At 43.8% G+C, this 18,957-nt stretch overlaps 1 protein-coding gene across 1 annotated transcript in view; it reads left to right on the top strand.

The window, feature by feature from the left end:
- The window catches only part of WWOX (WW domain containing oxidoreductase), a 791,253-nt gene extending 773,610 nt beyond the window's left edge, over positions 1-17,643 (top strand). Inside the window, exon 9 of the mRNA XM_023528567.1 lies at positions 16,721-17,643. Coding sequence (XP_023384335.1) covers positions 16,721-16,786 — 66 coding nt within the window. The 3' untranslated portion in view covers positions 16,787-17,643. The remainder of the gene's footprint in view (positions 1-16,720) is intronic.
- The last annotated feature ends 1,314 nt before the right edge of the window (positions 17,644-18,957 follow it).

The raw sequence follows: 18,957 nt of genomic DNA, 5'->3' as shown, positions 1-18,957 counted from the left end.
CAGGCTAGGTAGATCATTTGCCTCTGTTATCTAGTTAGTTAGCTATCCATCCATCCCATGCTTAGTCCACAAAAATTAGAGCTGGCCTATGGCAGAGATCAGCCAACTATTTCTGTAAAGGTCCAGATAATAAATACCTGAGGCTTGGCAGACCATGTGGTCTTCGTTGAAACTACTCAATTCTGCCTTTGTATGCAAAAACAACCATGTACAATACATAAATTAGTGAGCAAGGCTGTGTCCCAATAAAACTTTATTTATAGACACTGAAATTTGAATCTCACATGTCATGAAATTATATTCTTCTTTTTTTCTTTCTTTCTTTCTTTTTTTTTTTTTTTTGCAGGGGAGGTGGGTATAGCCATTCTGTGAAAGCCTTTGAGTCTTTGGTTATTGTAAGTTTTGATTTGGATGTTTCCACCCCCTTATTTGCATAGCAAGTCACAGGCAGGCTATACATAAACAGGCTGGTGGGCTGGATTTCGCCTCTGAGCCATAGTTAGCTGAAGCCTGGCCTAAGGGATTAAAATGCAAAGAAGTAGTAAAATATGTAGGAAAATAAAAACCAGGTAAAAATACAGTAAAAGGTATATGTGCAGGCCAAAGTATCCATAAAGTTTATGTATTTAGACTAAATATTTGACTCTGAGTTTCCTGGTAGTCAAAGTAAAAAGGGAAACAAATTCCATTACATAGTTTACTGGCCATCTGAGCAAAAAGATGTCAATTCCACACGGGAGGCAGAGGCACCACGGCCTTCAAGAATCATTTGAGTAAAACATGGTGAAGAAATTTGATTTCATTGTCCATCATTGAGATCTCACTTATTTTGCCATTACCAAGGCTAGTGTCAGAATATTTGCTCTACTGTGTGAAATCAACAGTCAACCATTTTCTGGTCATTGTAATGGTGTAAATTATATCTGACGGTTTTTAATCAAATACCTAGTCATGCTCCGGAGCCAAAGCCAAATAGTGCTCCGTAAACATTATGATTCGTCAGTAATCAATGTGATTTGTATAATTTGTGAGTGATCAGATACTTTATTCAAAAGCAGATTATTGACTTCCATGCCTATCTTGGGAGAAATTGCCACTTGGTCTGTGTCTACACAGACCCAAGAGAAGAAGAGATTTGACAATGGTCTGATTAATTGAATCAGTGGTTTAGGGGAGTAGGCTGTCTGTATTGATCCAATTAAATAGATAATTGTCAGAATTGAGGTCATGTCTATAAGACACCACCATTTCAAAGCCAAAGAGATTGTTTCAAATATATAATGCTCACCCAATCAATGTGGCCTGCCTCTTCCACATGAAATCAACCAGAAAGTGATTGATTCTATAGAGCTACAAACCAGGGTCTTTCCTATTTTCAGCAAATAGTTACGTGCTAAATACAGTGCTTCGAAATTTTTGTTCCCCATAGTCCCAAGAGCAGTGATTCATTATGCAAATATCCAAATCAAAAGTTGGAATGACACACCACTCAAAATAGTCCCTTTTAGGGGAAAAAACAAAAACAAAAAGAAGGCAAGCTTGTATCCTCCATATCTGTGAGCTCAGGAAACAGCTGCATGCATATCTTGCATAAACAGGGGGGCCTTCGTGCTCCTGAGGGTGTGATTGTATTGCAGGCACACTGAGGGGCAGGCTCTAGCTCATGGCGAGTCAAGTGGAAAAAGAAAAGGAAAAAAGAAGAAAGCTTGACTTTACTATCTACATCAGATTCAAAACCTGGTCTCACCACTAACTAGTTTGTGATTTTAAGCAAGTTAGGCAAACTCTCTGATCCTCACTGTTGTTATCTATCTAATGAGGCTAAAAATACTTAATTCATTGGGTAGTCGTGTCTGTACCAAGGACACAGTCAAGACTGGTTAGCTTCCCACTTCTCTACTCACCCCCACAGAGGAGGGAAACTAGCTGCTAACATTTCTCATCTGAAACACGGAAATAAGCCTGCGTTTCTTATCTCATCTGCACTGTGGCAGCCGATATTGACCGGACAATTGAAGAAGACCTGCTACCCGCTAGCTTTGTTACAGTGAGCAATACCTGAATTTGTGCCTCAGTTTCTTCATTTGTAAAAATGGAGATGATCATAATCCCTGCCATAGGTAGTTTGAAGGATTAAATGCATCAATGATAACAGGTACGGCATTGAAGGATAAGCCAGGCACATAGAAAGTGATCTATAAATGCTAGCTATTATTATCATCCTTTTTATTAGTAAATCGTTGTTCAAGTTTGCTGGGAAGGAGAGAGAAGATCAGGGAGACATTTCAGGCAAATGAGGCAAGAAAATCAACAAGCAAAAAAAAAAAAGAAAATGGGAAAGCACTGCAGTGGAAATCTATGTGATGTAAGGGGTGGGGTCTTGCTATCCAGATTTGTGTATCTCCCCACACATCGAGCGGATGCTTCTTTGTGCCCTGTTTTGGAATCTCTCCGAAAATAAGTGGCCGCTTTTAAGTGTGATGTGTTTAATTCTGCCATAAAAGTATAAAAAGCAGATAGCCTGCTGTTTATAGATTTGTTGAAGTGGAGGAATATGTTAATGAGCTCAACCTGGCAGAGGGCTGAGGGGATTCTTAACATTAAATGCTGGGTAACTAAATAGGTCACCCCAAGTTGTTCAGTGAGGATAGAAGACCGATGGGGTAGAGAAGCTTTGGCAACTTGTTCTCAGAGAGGGCAGAAGATGTTTTTCTTGGTCCCGAAGTTGTACCGCTTGTCCAGTGGTTGGCACATGGAAGGCATCTATTATATATTTGTTGAATGAATGAATGAATGAATGAATGGTATGTCTATAAAGACAAGGAAAAGCCATCCTACAGATTTGTGTGCAGCAAAACAGTTTTCAGGCCGTTTGCCTTCCTTCGGTCCATGCACGTGGCACCAGGTGATGTAGGCAGGATGCAAAGCAGAGACGCAGTGTTCCTACTCTGAAGAAGCTCACAGTTCATTCAGGGCTCTTCGCCTTTTGTGTGTGTGTGTGTGTGTGTGTGTGTGTGTGTGTGTGTGTGCGTGCGTGCGTGCGTGCGCGCGCCGTGGACAACCTTAGGCACATGATAGAACCTACAGATCACTTTTCAGAATAATGTTTTTAAATGCATAAATAAAATGCATCGGATCAGAAAGGAAGCCAATTGTACTGAAATACGGTCATCCACATGTGAAACCATATGATCTAATAATAAATGTTCTTCCTAATTAACCCGTTAAATAACATGTCTAGTGGTGGGGCCATTAACTGCTAATTATCAAAGCAATGGATGAAAATGATATTTTGAGATATCAGCTACAACTCTCATTTTAAATGAAACTATTTGTTATTTCTATTGCGACAAACTCACAGATGCTTCTGATATTATAGCAATCTGCTGCCTAAATTAAAGAAATGGTACATTTCGGTTAGCAGTTAGTAAAAATAAAGATGTATTGTTTCGTCCAGCCTAGTACACCCCCACTCTCTAGAATCGTACTCACAGACACTCAGATTAAGGATCCTGATTAGTTTGTACTTCCTTTCATCGTAATAAAGTGGTGAGAAGGAATCAGGATAGATGCTGACACAAAGGGGCAGGGGGCTTCCTAGGGCCAGGATCACTTGGGGACAGGACCAGCACCTGCGTCATAGCGTTCTCTGAGCTCAAACTTGCCCGTGGGAAGTTCTCACTGCAGGCATGTAGTAAGTGTTGCATAAATGACAGTGATTGTTATTGACCGGCTTTGATAGGTGAGTAGGAGGGGCCCAGGTGGGTACGAGATGGCGGGTATCTTCTAGGCAAAGGGAACCTCAAATTCCAAGGCACCAAGGCCTGAAACAAGCCAGGGATCTCCAAGGGAGAGCAGGATCACAAACATTAGGGACGGAGCTTTGGGCTGGCATCAGCTCCCGGTGCAGTCGAAGACAAGAGCCTGGGACACATGGGCTGCTGTGGAAAGCTTGCTCTGATGCCTGTGCAGGTGGCAGATTGAGGGACAAGAGAACCTTCCAGCAGTGTGCCCCGCAGCAGCCCCAGTCAGTATCAAGCCTATCGGCTTATCTGTAATTTTTGGACATGTCCCAGTAACTAGTAAATAAAGCCGTCTACTTTAAATTTTGTCCCGGTGCCCTTTTACAGCCTTTCCTCCTAGGAGCTGAGTCCCATTATATTCCGAAAGCATATGTTCCCGACGATTGTTCATTCTCTTTCCAATAATATCTTTGCAGGACAAAGAGGGACGTGGAAGGGAACATACTCTCAGGATGTCAGTCCCAGTTTTAATTACAAGTGTTCGTGGCTGTGGCATTCATGTAATTGGGGGGCTGATTTATGCCAAATAATAAGCACTGATGTGAGGGGCTGGAGCCCAAGAGGGAGGGGAGGCCAAGCAGAGGCAGCAGCTCCCCCCGCCGCGCCCGGAAGTGCGGTGGCATGTGTCAGCGGCTTTTCTTAGAAGCATCCAGGGGCAGGGTGGGGAAGACAACTGGAAGGGCTAGCTCTGGAGTTAGGGTCCCGCCTTTGCACTTTTTTGCTTCGTGACCTTTCAGCAAGGCATTTCCCTTCTCTGAGCATCAGTGTCCTCTTCGGAAAGAAAATGCATCTGGAAATAATACCAGTGGTGTAGGGTTTTTGGAGGATTAAATAAGATACTCCGAATAAAGAGTTTAGCAGCATGCCCAGTATCTGTTGAGCACTCAATGCTGTTGGCTCATGGAAAATAATAATAACACCTACAATAACCACAGTGATCATAGTAGCAACGATCATGTTCAACCACATTCAGTTTAAGGAGAGGGAATATGATCGGAGGCTTTCTCGTTAGATGTATGGCTCACACTTGACCTAATGGAAAGCTGGAAAGCAGCTGGATAGGAACACAACGGTCCATCTCCTCGAACTCTGTTCAGCAGTGTGACACGAGAATTGCTCTTCTCTCTTTGCATTTATGCTTTGCATTTCTCTTTTGGATTCTGAATACTTCATAGGGCCCCAGTCAGCTTCTAGCATCCTCTCCACATAAACTGGCAGAGATGATGTGTGTGCAGGATTTCCTTGAGTAATGTGCTTAGTGGAGCCTTGGAGTTCCAGAGCCCAAAAGAGTGAGGAGGACTGAGAGCGGAGCGCTCATCCCAAAGCGCTCCGGTTGCACCCAGCATGATTGCTGGCCAGGAGATGAGACTCTCATAGAAGAGCCTCCTATAAGGTTTGAAAAGGCCAGCGACCATCTGGCACAGACAAAGTGCATGCATTAGAAAGGAATGAGGTTCTGATACATGGTACGACACGGATAGACCTCAAAAACACGCTAAGTGAAAGAAGCCAGACACAAAAGATCACATACTGTGTGGTCCCATGTATATGGAATGTCCAGAATAGACAAATCCATAGACAGAAAGTAGATCAGTGGTTGCCAGGGGCTGAGGTGAGGGGGGAATGGGGAGTGAGTGCTAATGGATATGGGTTTTCTTTTGGGGGTATTGAAAATGATCTGAAATTAGGTAATGGTAATAGTCGCACAACCTTGTGAAAATATAAAAACTACTGAACTATACACTTTAAAACAATAAATTTTATAGTATATGAATTATATCTCAATTAAAAAAAAAAGGTGTGCATGGGTGAGGCTGCCAGTGCTTGGCCTACTAATCACGAAAAATGCCCCCAACTGGAGACTCTGAAAGGGCCCATTCTGACCTTGAGGTCGCTGGTCCTAGAGAGGAATTGAATAGGTGTGCATGTGCGTATGTGTGCGTTTGTATACCTGTGCTCTTGGCAGCTAATTGGTTGTCTGCCCTGCCCCCCACCCTCCCGAACCCATGGAGAATACTGTCAGCACAACCAGAGACGTGTGGCACATGAGCCCGCTGAGCACGAAGCCGCCATCCATAGTGGAGACAGGGCCCTGGTCCAGGAACCTCCCCTCGGGAACTTCCCAGGGCAGCACCTGAGTTTTCAAGGGTAGCGAAACCCCACATTACATGAGCCCTATATCTTCCTGAGGGAGATGCCCCTGGAAATGTCTTTAAAAGTGAGTGGGAGTCATCGGTTGACTAAACACATGAATGTGGGGCGTGGGTGGAGAGGCTGAGTGAAGTGAGGCTGATGAGAGGCAGCTCAGAGTCTGGGGGCCTGAGTGAATGTAAACTGAGTCCTTGGTAGACCGTAAGGGGATTTCTAACAGGACAACAAAACAGAGCCCAATAGGGGAAGAGCTTGTATTCCTGCTGGCTAGCGTGGGTCTCTCCCTTCCCTTCCACTCCCCTGGGGCAGTGAGGAGCCACAGAGGTGTTTTTGAGCAGGAGACAGGGAGATTGTTAGTTGGGAAGCTCTTTCAGTCTAGGAAAGAGTTGTCTCTAAAGGCCTGAATTAAGGCAGTGGCATCTTGTAGTGGGGTGAATGGTTGCCCCCAAAAGATTCAGAACCTGTGGATGTGATCTTATTTGGAAAAAGGGTCTTCGCAGATGATTAATTAAGCTAAGGATCTCAAGGTGAGATCATCTTGGATTAACCGTGTGGATCCCAAATCCACTTACACATGTCATTGTAAGAGATGGAAGGGGAGATGACATAGAGGAGGAGGCCATGTGAAGACAGAGGCAGAGGTTGGAGTGATGTGTCTACAGGCCAAGGGTCACTGATAGCCAGCAGCCACCAGAAGCCATGGTAGAGGCATGTGACAGGCTCCCCCTCAGGGTCTCCGGAAAGAATCGACCCTTCCATCACCATTATTTTAGACTCACAGCCCCCAGAACTCTGCAAGAATTAATTTCTGTTGTTTTAAGCCACCACACAGCCCTAGGAAACTAATACACCTACTCACGGTTTCTCCACCTGCATTCTGGTGACCCTCTAAACCTTATTCACCTTGCCGCCCTTTTCAAAACGGCAAACTGATCAAGCCAACAATCCACGACTTCTTTAAATTTTCTCATCCCCTCTAGGGTAGTAATCCAAATTCCTAACATGCCTGCGTGGCCCTTTTCAGCCCTCTTCACGCTCTCCTTTTCTGTTCTTGGGTCGCCCTGCCATTCATCAATTCCTCCCTGTCTCAGGGCCTTTGCCCATCCCCGACCTGAGATGCTCTTTCCTCTCCCACATCCTACTGATCCTTCAGATTTCAGCCCAAACATCACATCTTCTGAGATGTCCTCCCAGACTCACCTGGTCAGGACAGCTTCCTATGCTGTGGCCTATTTTAGAACCACGTTCCTTTCTTTTTCACATCATTTATTCTAATTTGCAATCACACCCTTGTTTATTTGATCCTTGGTTGATGTCCATCTTCTGCTCTAGGCAGCAGTCTCCATCCAGAAAGAATGATGCGTGCTTTTGCATGCTACCCTGCTTCCAGGACATGGTACCTGGCACCTAGTAGGCTTTCAATGAATTTTTGATGACCAATGAATGAATAAAGAAGGCTTATAGTAATAAGAATAGTGCTGGTACTTAGAAGATAATATACCTTCTATGCAAAATAAAAACTCTCAGCATTCTCTATAGTATCATAATGCTTCATTTTTTGTATTAAGTAAGTGGGAAGAAGCAAGGCCATTTTCTGTAATCTATCCCGTAGGCCTCCCTTCCTCCTATTTTATACCTAGTCTGTTGATACTAAGAAGAGCTTTTTGCTGAATAAGAACCCAATTCCTATACTGGAGAACATTCAGTGATATTTAATAGCACTCTCTTTTGGACCTGTAGCCTGAATTATTGGAATCTGCAAATGTCTTCCTTTTGAGTCATGTAGATTTGATCACTATTTCAAGTCAGGCTTCTAAAAGGAATGCCACCTTGAAGATATTTATCTCCTCATTGCTTCTCCAAAGAGAAGTAATGACTCATGCCTGATGTAGGAAGAAGATGCACTTCTCAGAATGGTCTTACAATTGTCTAGTGTCCTCTAAAGACCCCTGGACATGAGGTAGAAACGGCGCACACCTTAGTCTTAGAACGAGATAACATCTCAGTGTTTGAGTAAAGGTAGGAAGTTCATTTTATTCTCCTTTGTGTCCCCAATTCGTGGGTGACATTATATCTATTTTATCAAGCTTGTCCAAACTATAGCTACAACTAGTCCCATAGTTCTACCTGTAGTTTCATAGAAAACACAAGGCTTCTCCGTGGCAGTTGCTTAGTCCATAGATGAGCTACTAAATCACTGCCAGCCTAGTAGAGTGCTGATGAAAAAGCTCATATTATAGGCTGCAATTTGTCATTAGTTTCTTCACCCTCCTCTCCCTCCCTTCCTCTCTTCCTCATCCCCTTTCTTTCTTCCTTTTTGCCTTCCTCTCTCCTTCCTTCCTCCCTCCCTTCTCATTTCAAAAAATTTTTTTCTGATTTTTTTTTTACTGAATTAACAGGTTTTTTTTTTTCTTTTTAATGTGCTTCATTATGTGTTTCTTTTGGCCTTACAAACATGTCCCAATGGAAGGCAAGGTGACTAAATCCATAACCTAAACTTGTTTTCCTCAAGAGAACGCTTAGAATATAATTTTTTCTTGCGCATTTGTTTTCTTGCATAGATGCAGACAAATAGTTTTTTCTAGTTTTAAAACTTAACCTATCACAAAAGCGTTCTGCAAACTGGTGAGAGATCGCTTTACAGTTTCCTGAATCACTTGGAGAAATGTCCTATGTACAGTCATGGCCTCCGGCAGTGACGTTAAAAAGAAAAACATACCTAGTACATATGCTGTTATAGTTGAACCTTGGAATGTGGAGGACAGTCACCATGTCCTTGAAAAATAAGAACAAGAAAAGTTAGATTGGAGGATAACCTGCTAAAGGATTGATTATCCTGGAAACAAACTTCGAATAGTGCAGAATAACAGATCCCCTATACGGAGGCTGCAGGCTGGAACTCTGGGTAGAGATGCATGAGGAAAACTTTAACCCACCCCATCACAGCTGGCCCAGCTCAGTTCCACATCTTTGGGTTTTCCTGCGAGAACTGGACATTTCTTAAATCCTCAGTTGCAAAGAGATGGAAAAAAGATGCACATTAGCCATTGCAAAAAAAAAAAAAAAAAAAAGGCATTCGATCTAAATGCCTCTTAATTTCCTCAATATATGCAGTAAATACAGAAAGTCCCGTGACAACCAGTGTTAGAACATTTACGAACTCTTAAGGGGTTCTGATGTGTGATAAGTTTATTTAGCTATGGCTTATCTGAAACTGTACTATTTTACAATCTTGAGGAAGTGAAAGGTGTCGCAAATGGAGCAGGATACTCCTTAAACTTATGATAAAACGAAGCCTATAAATCTGTTTTTCTCTGCTGTTAGCTGTTTCCCCCAAAGTTAGGGCAATAATATTTTATGTAAAATTGACATTTCTAACTTCAGTGAGAAATTGCTTGTCCTTTAAACTTTAGGCATTGATGGACTTAATTATGCTTTTCAACAAGATTTTGCATATTTAATATTTGCATTTATAGCTTCCAGGAATCTCAATTATTAATTCCACTGGGGATTTACTGGTCTTTTGACTCTCTCTTTAGTATAAAGATTGTAGATTCATCAAACATTGTTTGCTAACCTCAAATTCCAACAGTGTTTTAAATCAAATAGAAAATTCAAAAGGAAGTATAAATGCACACAGTCATTTTAATGGTGTAGTCGGACCAAGAGCCTGTATGTTTTATAATTTCTCCATAAGCCTGATGGTGGGTTAGCAGCTTCTATGAACCGGGACAAGCACTGGTTTACCCCATCGTCCAAGTAGATAATTGTTTGTGACATCGTATGACTGAAAAATAGCATCTGCCCAAAAGATGCTATTTATAAACATAAATTGTTACAAGTGGAGCTCAGTGTTAACCAGAACTTTATGAATAAGTAATGAAGTCTAATTTTCCGTTATTATAGCCATTGTTTAAAAATGCATGTCTGCCAGGACGTTGTAATGATTGTGTATTACTTAGGAAAACTTTTATGATTCTCCTCTTTTTATTTTTTCAATAATTATTTTATTACTCCTTCATTAAGGTTTCTCTCCTCCAGTGCATATGTGGACTTTCTGTAGAGCAAGCTGACAAATGTAGTCGTTGCATTTTTCTGAATTGCCCCCAAGACTACCCAGCACTTCAGATACTTTTCATGTCGCTCTTTCCTCAGAGCGCTTACCAGGCTGCCCTTTGATGTTCATGGGCAATCCCATTAGCTATGATGGTTTAAGGTCCCCACAAAAAATCCGCCACAAAGGAGCTGACTCTGGGCCAAGCCCGATCCCTGCAAGCAGAACACACTTGCTCGCAGAGGCGGGCTTTCTCTACCCATCTGCTTTGAGGTTTGGCTCCCCTAAAGGTTACACGCCCAGTCCTGGTACGACATGTGTATGGCTTGGAAAGATCACGCACTTGAGTCCTCAAATGCTGGGCTAGCAGATGCTTATGCCGGCACATTTTGCTACCTGGACATTTGTGGCCATTATCAAAGACGCCAACTAGATGTAAGTGCAGAGTCTGAAATTCCGAGGAATCCAGCAGTAAAGTCTGTAAACACCAGGGCTTCTTTACAATGGGAAGGGCAGCTCTTACGGGAAGGGCAGCTGTCAGGTTACGCAGAAGCCTCTGTCCTCTTCTGGAGGTGGCGGGTGCTGCTGCACTTAGGCTGACAGGAGCCTTGCGGCCGGATTGGCCCTTGCTGGAAGGCCCCCATGTGGGGTGTTGCGTGGTGGGTGGCGGCTGTCTCCACGGCAGACACTGTCTGGTGCTGACCAGCATTCCGTGTGGCCGTCCCTATCCTGGCACTGCTGTCCTTTGATAGTCCACTGCGGCTTCTAGGCCCTTCCCAGCACTTCAGATACTTTTCATGTCGCTCTTTCCTCAGAGCGCTTACCAGGCTGCCCTTTGATGTTCATGGGCAATCCCATTAGCTATGATGGTTTAAGGTCCCCACAAAAAATCCGCCACAAAGGAGCTGACTCTGGGCCAAGCCCGATCCCTGCAAGCAGAACACACTTGCTCGCAGAGGCGGGCTTTCTCTACCCATCTGCTTTGAGGTTTGGCTCCCCTAAAGGTTACACGCCCAGTCCTGGTACGACATGTGTATGGCTTGGAAAGATCACGCACTTGAGTCCTCAAATGCTGGGCTAGCAGATGCTTATGCCGGCACATTTTGCTACCTGGACATTTGTGGCCATTATCAAAGACGCCAACTAGATGTAAGTGCAGAGTCTGAAATTCCGAGGAATCCAGCAGTAAAGTCTGTAAACACCGGGGCTTCTTTACGATGGGAAGGGCAGCTCTTAACGGGAAGGGCAGCTGTCAGGTTACGCAGAAGCCTCTGTCCTCTTCTGGAGGTGGCGGGTGCTGCACTTAGGCTGACAGGAGCCTTGCGGCCGGATTGGCCCTTGCTGGAAGGCCCCCATGTGGGGTGTTGAGTGGTGGGTGGCAGCTGTCTCCATGGCAGACACTGTCTGGTGCTGACCAGCATTCCGTGTGGCCGTCCCTATCCTGGCACTGCTGTCCTTTGATAGTCCACTGCGGCTTCTAGGCCCTTTTGCTTTAGACCTTCTCAACGTGGCATTAGACATTGCCAAGTGGGCCAAAGAAAGGGACTCTGAGACTTTCTGTGGCATCCATATTCCACCGATTCTCAAGAGTTTGATATCAGTCAGCCATCAAAGTCCAGAAAATAGGAAAAGCTACAAACGCCCTATGTATTTGAGTCCTAAACTCAATCTGGGCATAAATGAGATTTTGTGACCATTTTTAAATTTGTGGGGTTTTTTAAATTGTGATGGGATATACGTAATGAAATTTACCACCTTAACCATTTTTAAATGTACGGTTCAGTAGCATAAAGTACATTCACATCGTTGTGCAGCCACCACCGCTATCCATCTCCAGAACAAAACTTTTCCGTGTTCCCCGGCGGAAGCTCTGTATGCATTATAAACACTGGCTCCCATTTCCTCCTCCCCGCCAGCTCCTGGCACCCGCCCTTGTACTTTCTGTCTACAAATTTGACTTCTCTAGGGACCTCATGTAATTGAAATCATATGGTATTTGACTTTTCGTGACTGGCTTAGTTTACCCAGCATAATGTCCTCGAGGTTCGTCCATGTTGTAGATTTTTACCTTTTTAATCCAGAGCCTCCAGGTTGAGGACTGTCTGTCCCACCATCAGGCAGGCGAGGCTGGCCCATGTCCCAGGGACATGGGTCTGGGTGGCATTGACATGCAGAGGACCTGTGATTCAGTCTTGGAGAAGGCAGGCATGGTAGGAAGAGCCACCTGCCACCTTGTGACCGCGGCTATGCTCGTGTGGTCTGCACGGGCTGGTGGAAAGAGAGCGTGGACCTGAATGGAATGCCTTTTATTATGCACTCTTGACATTTTTTATATTCATCTTTTTTCTCTCCCATCTATAATAGTTCCCACACACCACACTAAAGGGATATTTTAAGCATTAATTCTTCTAAAAAGCCTCATGGCCAATGTAAAAATATTTCACTGTCTCAGAAAAAGGCACTCTATATAAATGAAAAGCACCGTTATTAGTAATGACAATAATTTTTCTGACATCCGTTTGGGCATCCTATATGTTTTGATAGAAGTACATAAATAATGAAATTGTATGCAAACTATCAGAATACAAAATGCATTTTCTCCGAGGTATACACTGCCTGAACCTTGCACCGCTGCTCTCATTTTTCGTAAGCGGCGGTTCCTCGGGCCTGCGGAGACATGCCACTATCTTTAATGTTCTGTCCCCTAAGACTGGCTTCCCAGTGCCCTGGTCTTCATTTCCAGATGTTTATTCTGTTGTAGAATGGTCATTTCCTCCTGGATTTTCCCAGAGGCATTTATCTTTTCAATATCAAGCATATTGAAGGATTTTGTGTCATTTTCTTTTTTTTTTTATAAATTAATAATTGTTTAAAAAACAAAAATACTTTCTATCAGAGCATACCTGCAGCGCTCAAAGCACTTGCTTACTGGAATGCCATAAATTATATGAAGGAATTATTTATTGTATCTAAACATACCTTCCATTTTCCTGGGCAGTCTATTAAGCATGGTCTTTTAAATTATTATCTTAAAGATAAAAGATAATGGAAGTATAGCATTAAATATATTATGTAAATGATCCACTACTGAGATTTTGAAAGATAGTAAAGACAAGTAATCAGAGGAAAATTACCTCTAATTCATCAACGGTTAATTGTATTGCTGATTATTTTAACTAGTCAATATTTTCTGCATTAAACATTTACTCTAATATCCAGGAAAATAAAATAAACAAATAAACTTTTTGAAAAAAATAGATACATATTAATCTATCTTGTCATCCAGAACCAGTATTTTTATTTTTTGCATAGCCATAGCAATCATGAGTATTGATATTATTCTCTAAATGATACCAACTAGAGGGCACAATAAGTCTTTGAAAACAAAACCAGATTAACTTTCTAGAATCACTGGCCCTAGCTATACAGGCAAAAATCTAGTCCTGTCTTATCCTTTCTTTGGTTTCCAGTGGTGGGGAAATCCAGGAGCATTCTAGGCTGTCTAGAATATGTAACCAGAATCAAAAGGCTGACCCCCATTAGAAAGTGACCAAGAGTGGCAAGGCTGAAGTGAGGAGCTGGGGACAAGTCTAATGGTTTGTGATTTATCCATAAGTGGAGGTATCTGCACTAGGCTGTTCCTTAGATATCTTATGATTGGAAGTTAAAGGGTATCTGGGGGCAAGAGGTTATACAGCTTCTTAAGAAAGCCTCCTCTGACTATCTTGGGGGCTTAGAAGGCTATGTACACATTCCCCCAGCGTCCGTTGGCTTTTTGATTGGAGAAATATGTGCTGATTAAGAATCTGTCTTTTCCCTGCTGATCCTTTGAGCATGCCTACTTTTCACCTTCGAGACTGCTCCTTGCTCTTTGTCCTGTCTTCCCACTCTTCCGAGCTCCCCAGGCCACCTTCCCTCCCCATAAGATTCCCTTGGATTTGGAAATTGGAATGCCCTTGGCTCAAGTCTCTCTCCTCAGGTGGTCTCTCAAATACCCCCTCCTCTGCAGCTGTCACCCCATTTTGGCAACCACGCCATTGGACCCAATCTTTAACCAGACTCCCACCAGATAGTGCCCATCAGATGGCAGCTCTTTTTGCTGAAAAATTCAAAAGTCATCACTTTTCTTGCATTAATCAAACAATGCCCTTCATGTTCAGCTTTACAATTTTAAGTCCCAGTCTTGTCCCACAGAATTATTGCCAATTGATCTCTGTATAAATGTCTGGGTTTCCTGAATTATTAATGATGTGCTAAGCTTCTGACAAGCCTTCCTTCGGTGCAGCTTGCTCCGAGAAGTGAATATGGAAGTGCCAGGCAGGGCCTCCCTCTGTCTGAATTGTTAGAGCCTTTGATTTAATGGGAAAAAGATAGATGGTGCATCTTGATCTTTTCCTCTAGGAGAGGCTCACCAGCTCCGTTAAATCGACAGTGGCTATCTGGAGTTCTGTTTTAGGAAGAGCAGTGAGTCTGTATCTTCGTCTGATTGAAAGAGTGCTGGGATTGATTAGCAATGTCTGCTGTGGGTGGAGGATTAGCAAAAATAGCCATGCGTGCTGGATATCTGCCATGGGCACTGAGTTTATTCTATTTCAGAAAAAGATGACCTTGAAGAGGTTAGTGTCAGGTGATTTTAGACCCAAGAAGAGGTTTAGGTTTGATGGACATGCCAAAGGAATTGTTCCACATGGGCAATGAGTGGTTCTGAAGTCACCTTTTCTGAATCCGTTATCTTGGCTCCATTCATCTACACACACACACACAAATATAAGAATGGCAACTTGTGCATCATGATTCATTTTGTAGTTGTATTTCTTGTCACTGCTTCTCTGGTACCCCACTGAGAATGCAGGTCTTTATTTTCAGACTTGGGGCAGGGCCTGAGGCTTTAACCTCAGTGATTTTCAGTTTCTTGCATCCCTCAAGGAACAGGGAGGGCTACCTGGAAAGCCGGGACAGTCAGAAAAGCAATAACAATTTCTGCTTTGGAATTTCCAGGTCTTTCTCTAGTTCTGCTCTCAGGTCTAAGACGACACCCCTTTCCGTACCCTTCCTTGCCTGGCAAGTGCCAGGGCATGGTTAAGACCAAACTGTGTGGTCTAGCATAGAGAGGGAGGCTGAACCTTTCCAGGGTTAGGTGATTGGAGGGAAGGGCTTCCTGTCGAAGGTAAGGTACGCTAGGGACTAAACTGAGAGCTCCTTTCGGAAAGGTGACGAGTCTGTGGAATGGGTGTTCGTGTAGGAAAATGAGACCCAGCAGTCGTCACCTGTCCAAGGTCACACTGCTAGTGAGTGGCAGAGACCAAGTTCAGATTCATGTGCTTATGAGGTCTCCATAGTGGAAACTGAGCCCTGCTGCCTCCCAGCAGCTGAGGTCAGGTAGACACATCGCCAAATCCTCCAGGACTCCCGCAACTTTACCTTCTAGTGAAAGGTTATTAAAGAGGCAAATAGGCCCTACTGGGAAGGTAGAAGAGGTTGGTTTGGTTTGCATTTCCTATCAGGTCAAGTTGCTTTATCCCCTACAAGGTCATTGGGGACATTTTTATCCCCAGGGTCTGTAGATCTTTCCACCAGAGATTAGGATTCTGCCTGGCTTCTGCCTGCCCTCTGGGTGGCTGGCTGTGCCAACAGAAATGCCAGCTGCAGTGTGAGAAGGACAGGCTCTCGATCCGAGAAAAGCACGAGGACTCGCGTTTTTTTCCTAGTGTGGTTCCTCCCCTACAGAACGAGAAAAAGCTAATTAACGCATGATGGCAACCGGGCTGCAGTATGTGCCAGTTCCCTTGTGCAGGATCCTCTTTAGCATTCTCTCAGCTTCCCTCCTCAACAATAAATTCAGATTAGTGATTGGGAAAGAGCAGTATCCAGTTCAGAAAGATCCGTCCCCACAGTGAGCCCCAGGGCAGGGCGAGACACCACCTGCACTTTTTAAATTTTTTTGGTCACCTAGCACCCTGTTAGCCCTTTGTAAATGTTTGTCTCTCCTCATCTATGTGGTTATTCTCATAAAGATGCAATTGGTTGTCTCTTTAAGATAAAATACAGAGAAGGGCATTTTGCAGTGTAGATGTTCATTATAACGAAAAAGGGGAGCAAATGCTCGTGATGTAACGGTAGGCGGAAAACGAAGGAAGGAAAATCTTATTATTCTAATTATGGAAAACACTACTAAAATATGTATTAACATGCCCTAGACAGCACAGAAAAAAAGACGGGGAGGAAATTTACTGAGATGTTATTAGTCTCTAGGTGGCATAATTACAGTTTTTTAAAATATTTTCTGTTATCAGAGTTCTCTGATGTATTGATAACACTTAAGTCAGAAAAATAAATGTTTTAAAAGAGGTAAAACATGTGGTGAGAATAATTTATGAATACGCATTTCAAGACCACATATTTCTATTGAGTTACTTCTAGTAGGATTTTTTTTTTTTTCTCCAAATCTAATGCCTGCCAGAAAGGGACTTTTAATGCCTTTTAATTAATATGACTTGCGTTTAGCCACTACATTGGGTTCTTGAATTTAACATGGAGAAACTGAACTAGATACGCTGCATCTGAAAAATGTTAAAGAAAATAAAAATTCTGGCTACTTTGGTTTGGCCAGAGAATTCTTGTTCCCAGTATCACTCGTGTTACCATTTGAACCCAGGATTCTGTGTGGCAGCCTTCTTTGGGGCTGCAGAATTCAGAGCCTCCATTTTTGCAGGAAAGTCTTTGTGGACAAGCTTCCCCGGGCCCCCGAATTTCCTCATCTCCTGCCAGCAAAGGCTAATTCACCTCATCAGACAGGGAATCAGAAGAGATATGTTTGCCTACAATAAAGGCAGAGCAGCGATCACTGGACCCGAGACGCCATCTCCCTGCTGTGCCCATGGTCAAGGTGTCCGGTTCCCCTGTTGTCAGGCGCTGGAACTGGGGCTGGTGTTGCCATCCTCACAGAAGCCTCCTGGCTCAACATGTTCAAAGCACCGCTGTTCCGTGCACCATCTTTTCGAGAAGAACGCCTGGGAGAATGGAAAGATGTTTGATTAGGACCAGGTGAGCCGGGGTCCTTGTTCCGGGGACTTTGGTCTCCGTTTCCTCCCCTTGTCCTTTCCCGTCTCTGGAACTTTGTCCATGCTCTTTTCTCTGCCTGAAATGCCCTGTCCTCCATTTGCCATCTGACTCACTTCTACCAGTCCTTCCAAACGTGGCTCAGGAGTTGCTTCTTCCAGGAAGCCACCCTTGATAGACTAATAGGCCATGCCCCACACCATCCTGGGTTGCACTGGGGATTTTTCTGATTACAGAATGTAACTTAGCTAGTAGTTGTCCAGCTGGCTCATCTAGAGCAGGGGCCAGGCTGCATCTGTCAATGGAGCGTGGACTTCAGGGTCTGAGGATCAAGGGTATGGATGTAGATACCTCTAGTGATCAATGGTTATCAGGTAGTGTACTTTACCTTTCTGGGCTTCAATCTTTTATCTGTACCAGAACCGTGGCAAGAATTAAATGCACTGATATACATAATGCATTTCATAAAATGTAATGTAATATCACCTACCCAGCAGTATACATTGTAAGTATTGGTCCCATGGTTTTGCCCCAACTTAAATAAAAATCAGTACAAAGGTAGAGACCTTTCTCGCAGTCATGTATGGTGTCTCTTAGTTTTTGGCTTTCTTCCTTTGCAAGGTCCATCATCTCCCAACATCATCCCTCTCCCATTGTCCTCCAGCCTCTATTTGTCACCTCTTATTAGATCTCACCTTTCCTAGGCAAACACCCTGTTCCTGATGAAAGGATTCTGCCCACTCTCCTCTTGCAATCCCCTGAGAGTGTCCTCTCCTGGTCAGACCCTAGCCCTGTGGGGTTGCAGTGTCTCGTTAGGAACTAGGATGATGGAGACAGCTCATGCTTGTTAAGTCGGCAGACATCATCGGCTGGCTAGAGGGCCCAGTGAGGGTCAAGGCCGGCCACGTGAAGGAAAACGCGGGCACCTGTAGTGCAGGATTAGAATTTCAAGTGACCAGGGTGAGAAACAAGCCACCAAGAGCAATTCCGACTCTGAAAGGCAGACCCCGTCACTGCAGAGGGCAAGGGAATGAAGTGATTTGGGACCAGACCTGAGATTTGAACCCAGGGCTTCAGTTTTCGCTTTTGTTTTTTCATTCCAAATAGCTTTCTTCACGTTTCCAAGCAAAATGTAGGCAAATATTCTCAAAGTGATAAATAGCATACCTCTAAGCTCTGCGACCCCTCCCTTTTACTCGTTCAAGTTTCGAGAACCTGGAAGAGCCCAGAGAGTTTTCCCCTCTCTGAAGGACTTCAGCAGCTTCTTTTACGGATATAAATGGGAAACTTGCCATGGTTTTTTCTGCAAAATGGCTGTGAAACGTGAACTGTGTGCCTCCCGATCCTGACCATCATGGTCCGGAATGCGCGGGAAGGATTAATTCACTGCCTACCTACTGTGTGCCAGGCGCCTTTATCTGCATCCCCGTGGTTAATCTGCATGTACAGTTCTTCCACCTGTATCCGAATGTAGCCACAGGCAGAGGCTCAGGTGCATTCAGTGACTTACCCAAGGTCATATAGTAACAAGAGGGTTGAACCTGCATCCACTTACTGACTGCAAAGCTCATTTTTTCCTAGGCTCTCCCAAAAGTTTAGGCTTCATTGCTGTCTTTTGCATCATATTAGTGGTGGAAAGCACTGCCTGACTGACCTTTTGGCTTGGAACACGGAAGTTCATTGACTCTATTGCCTAGCGGGCACTAGAGCTGGCCCTCTTTCTCAATCAATGCATATCATTTTGCCAAGAGACAGAGTCTGCTGCTGGGGAGATTGATTCTCTGGTTATTTATCTTCCTCTGCCCAGTGTAAATTGGTCAGCCTGATCCTATTCGCATGATAAAAATCATAATGTCTCAAATTACTTACTCAATAAAATGTGGGTTTGTC

The sequence above is a fragment of the Pteropus vampyrus genome, unplaced genomic scaffold (genome assembly GCF_000151845.1).
Source record: "Pteropus vampyrus isolate Shadow unplaced genomic scaffold, Pvam_2.0 Scaffold29, whole genome shotgun sequence".
Lineage (NCBI taxonomy): Eukaryota > Metazoa > Chordata > Mammalia > Chiroptera > Pteropodidae > Pteropus > Pteropus vampyrus.
Note: the sequence above shows the minus strand (reverse complement) of the source record. Positions and strands in the feature narration are given on the sequence as shown.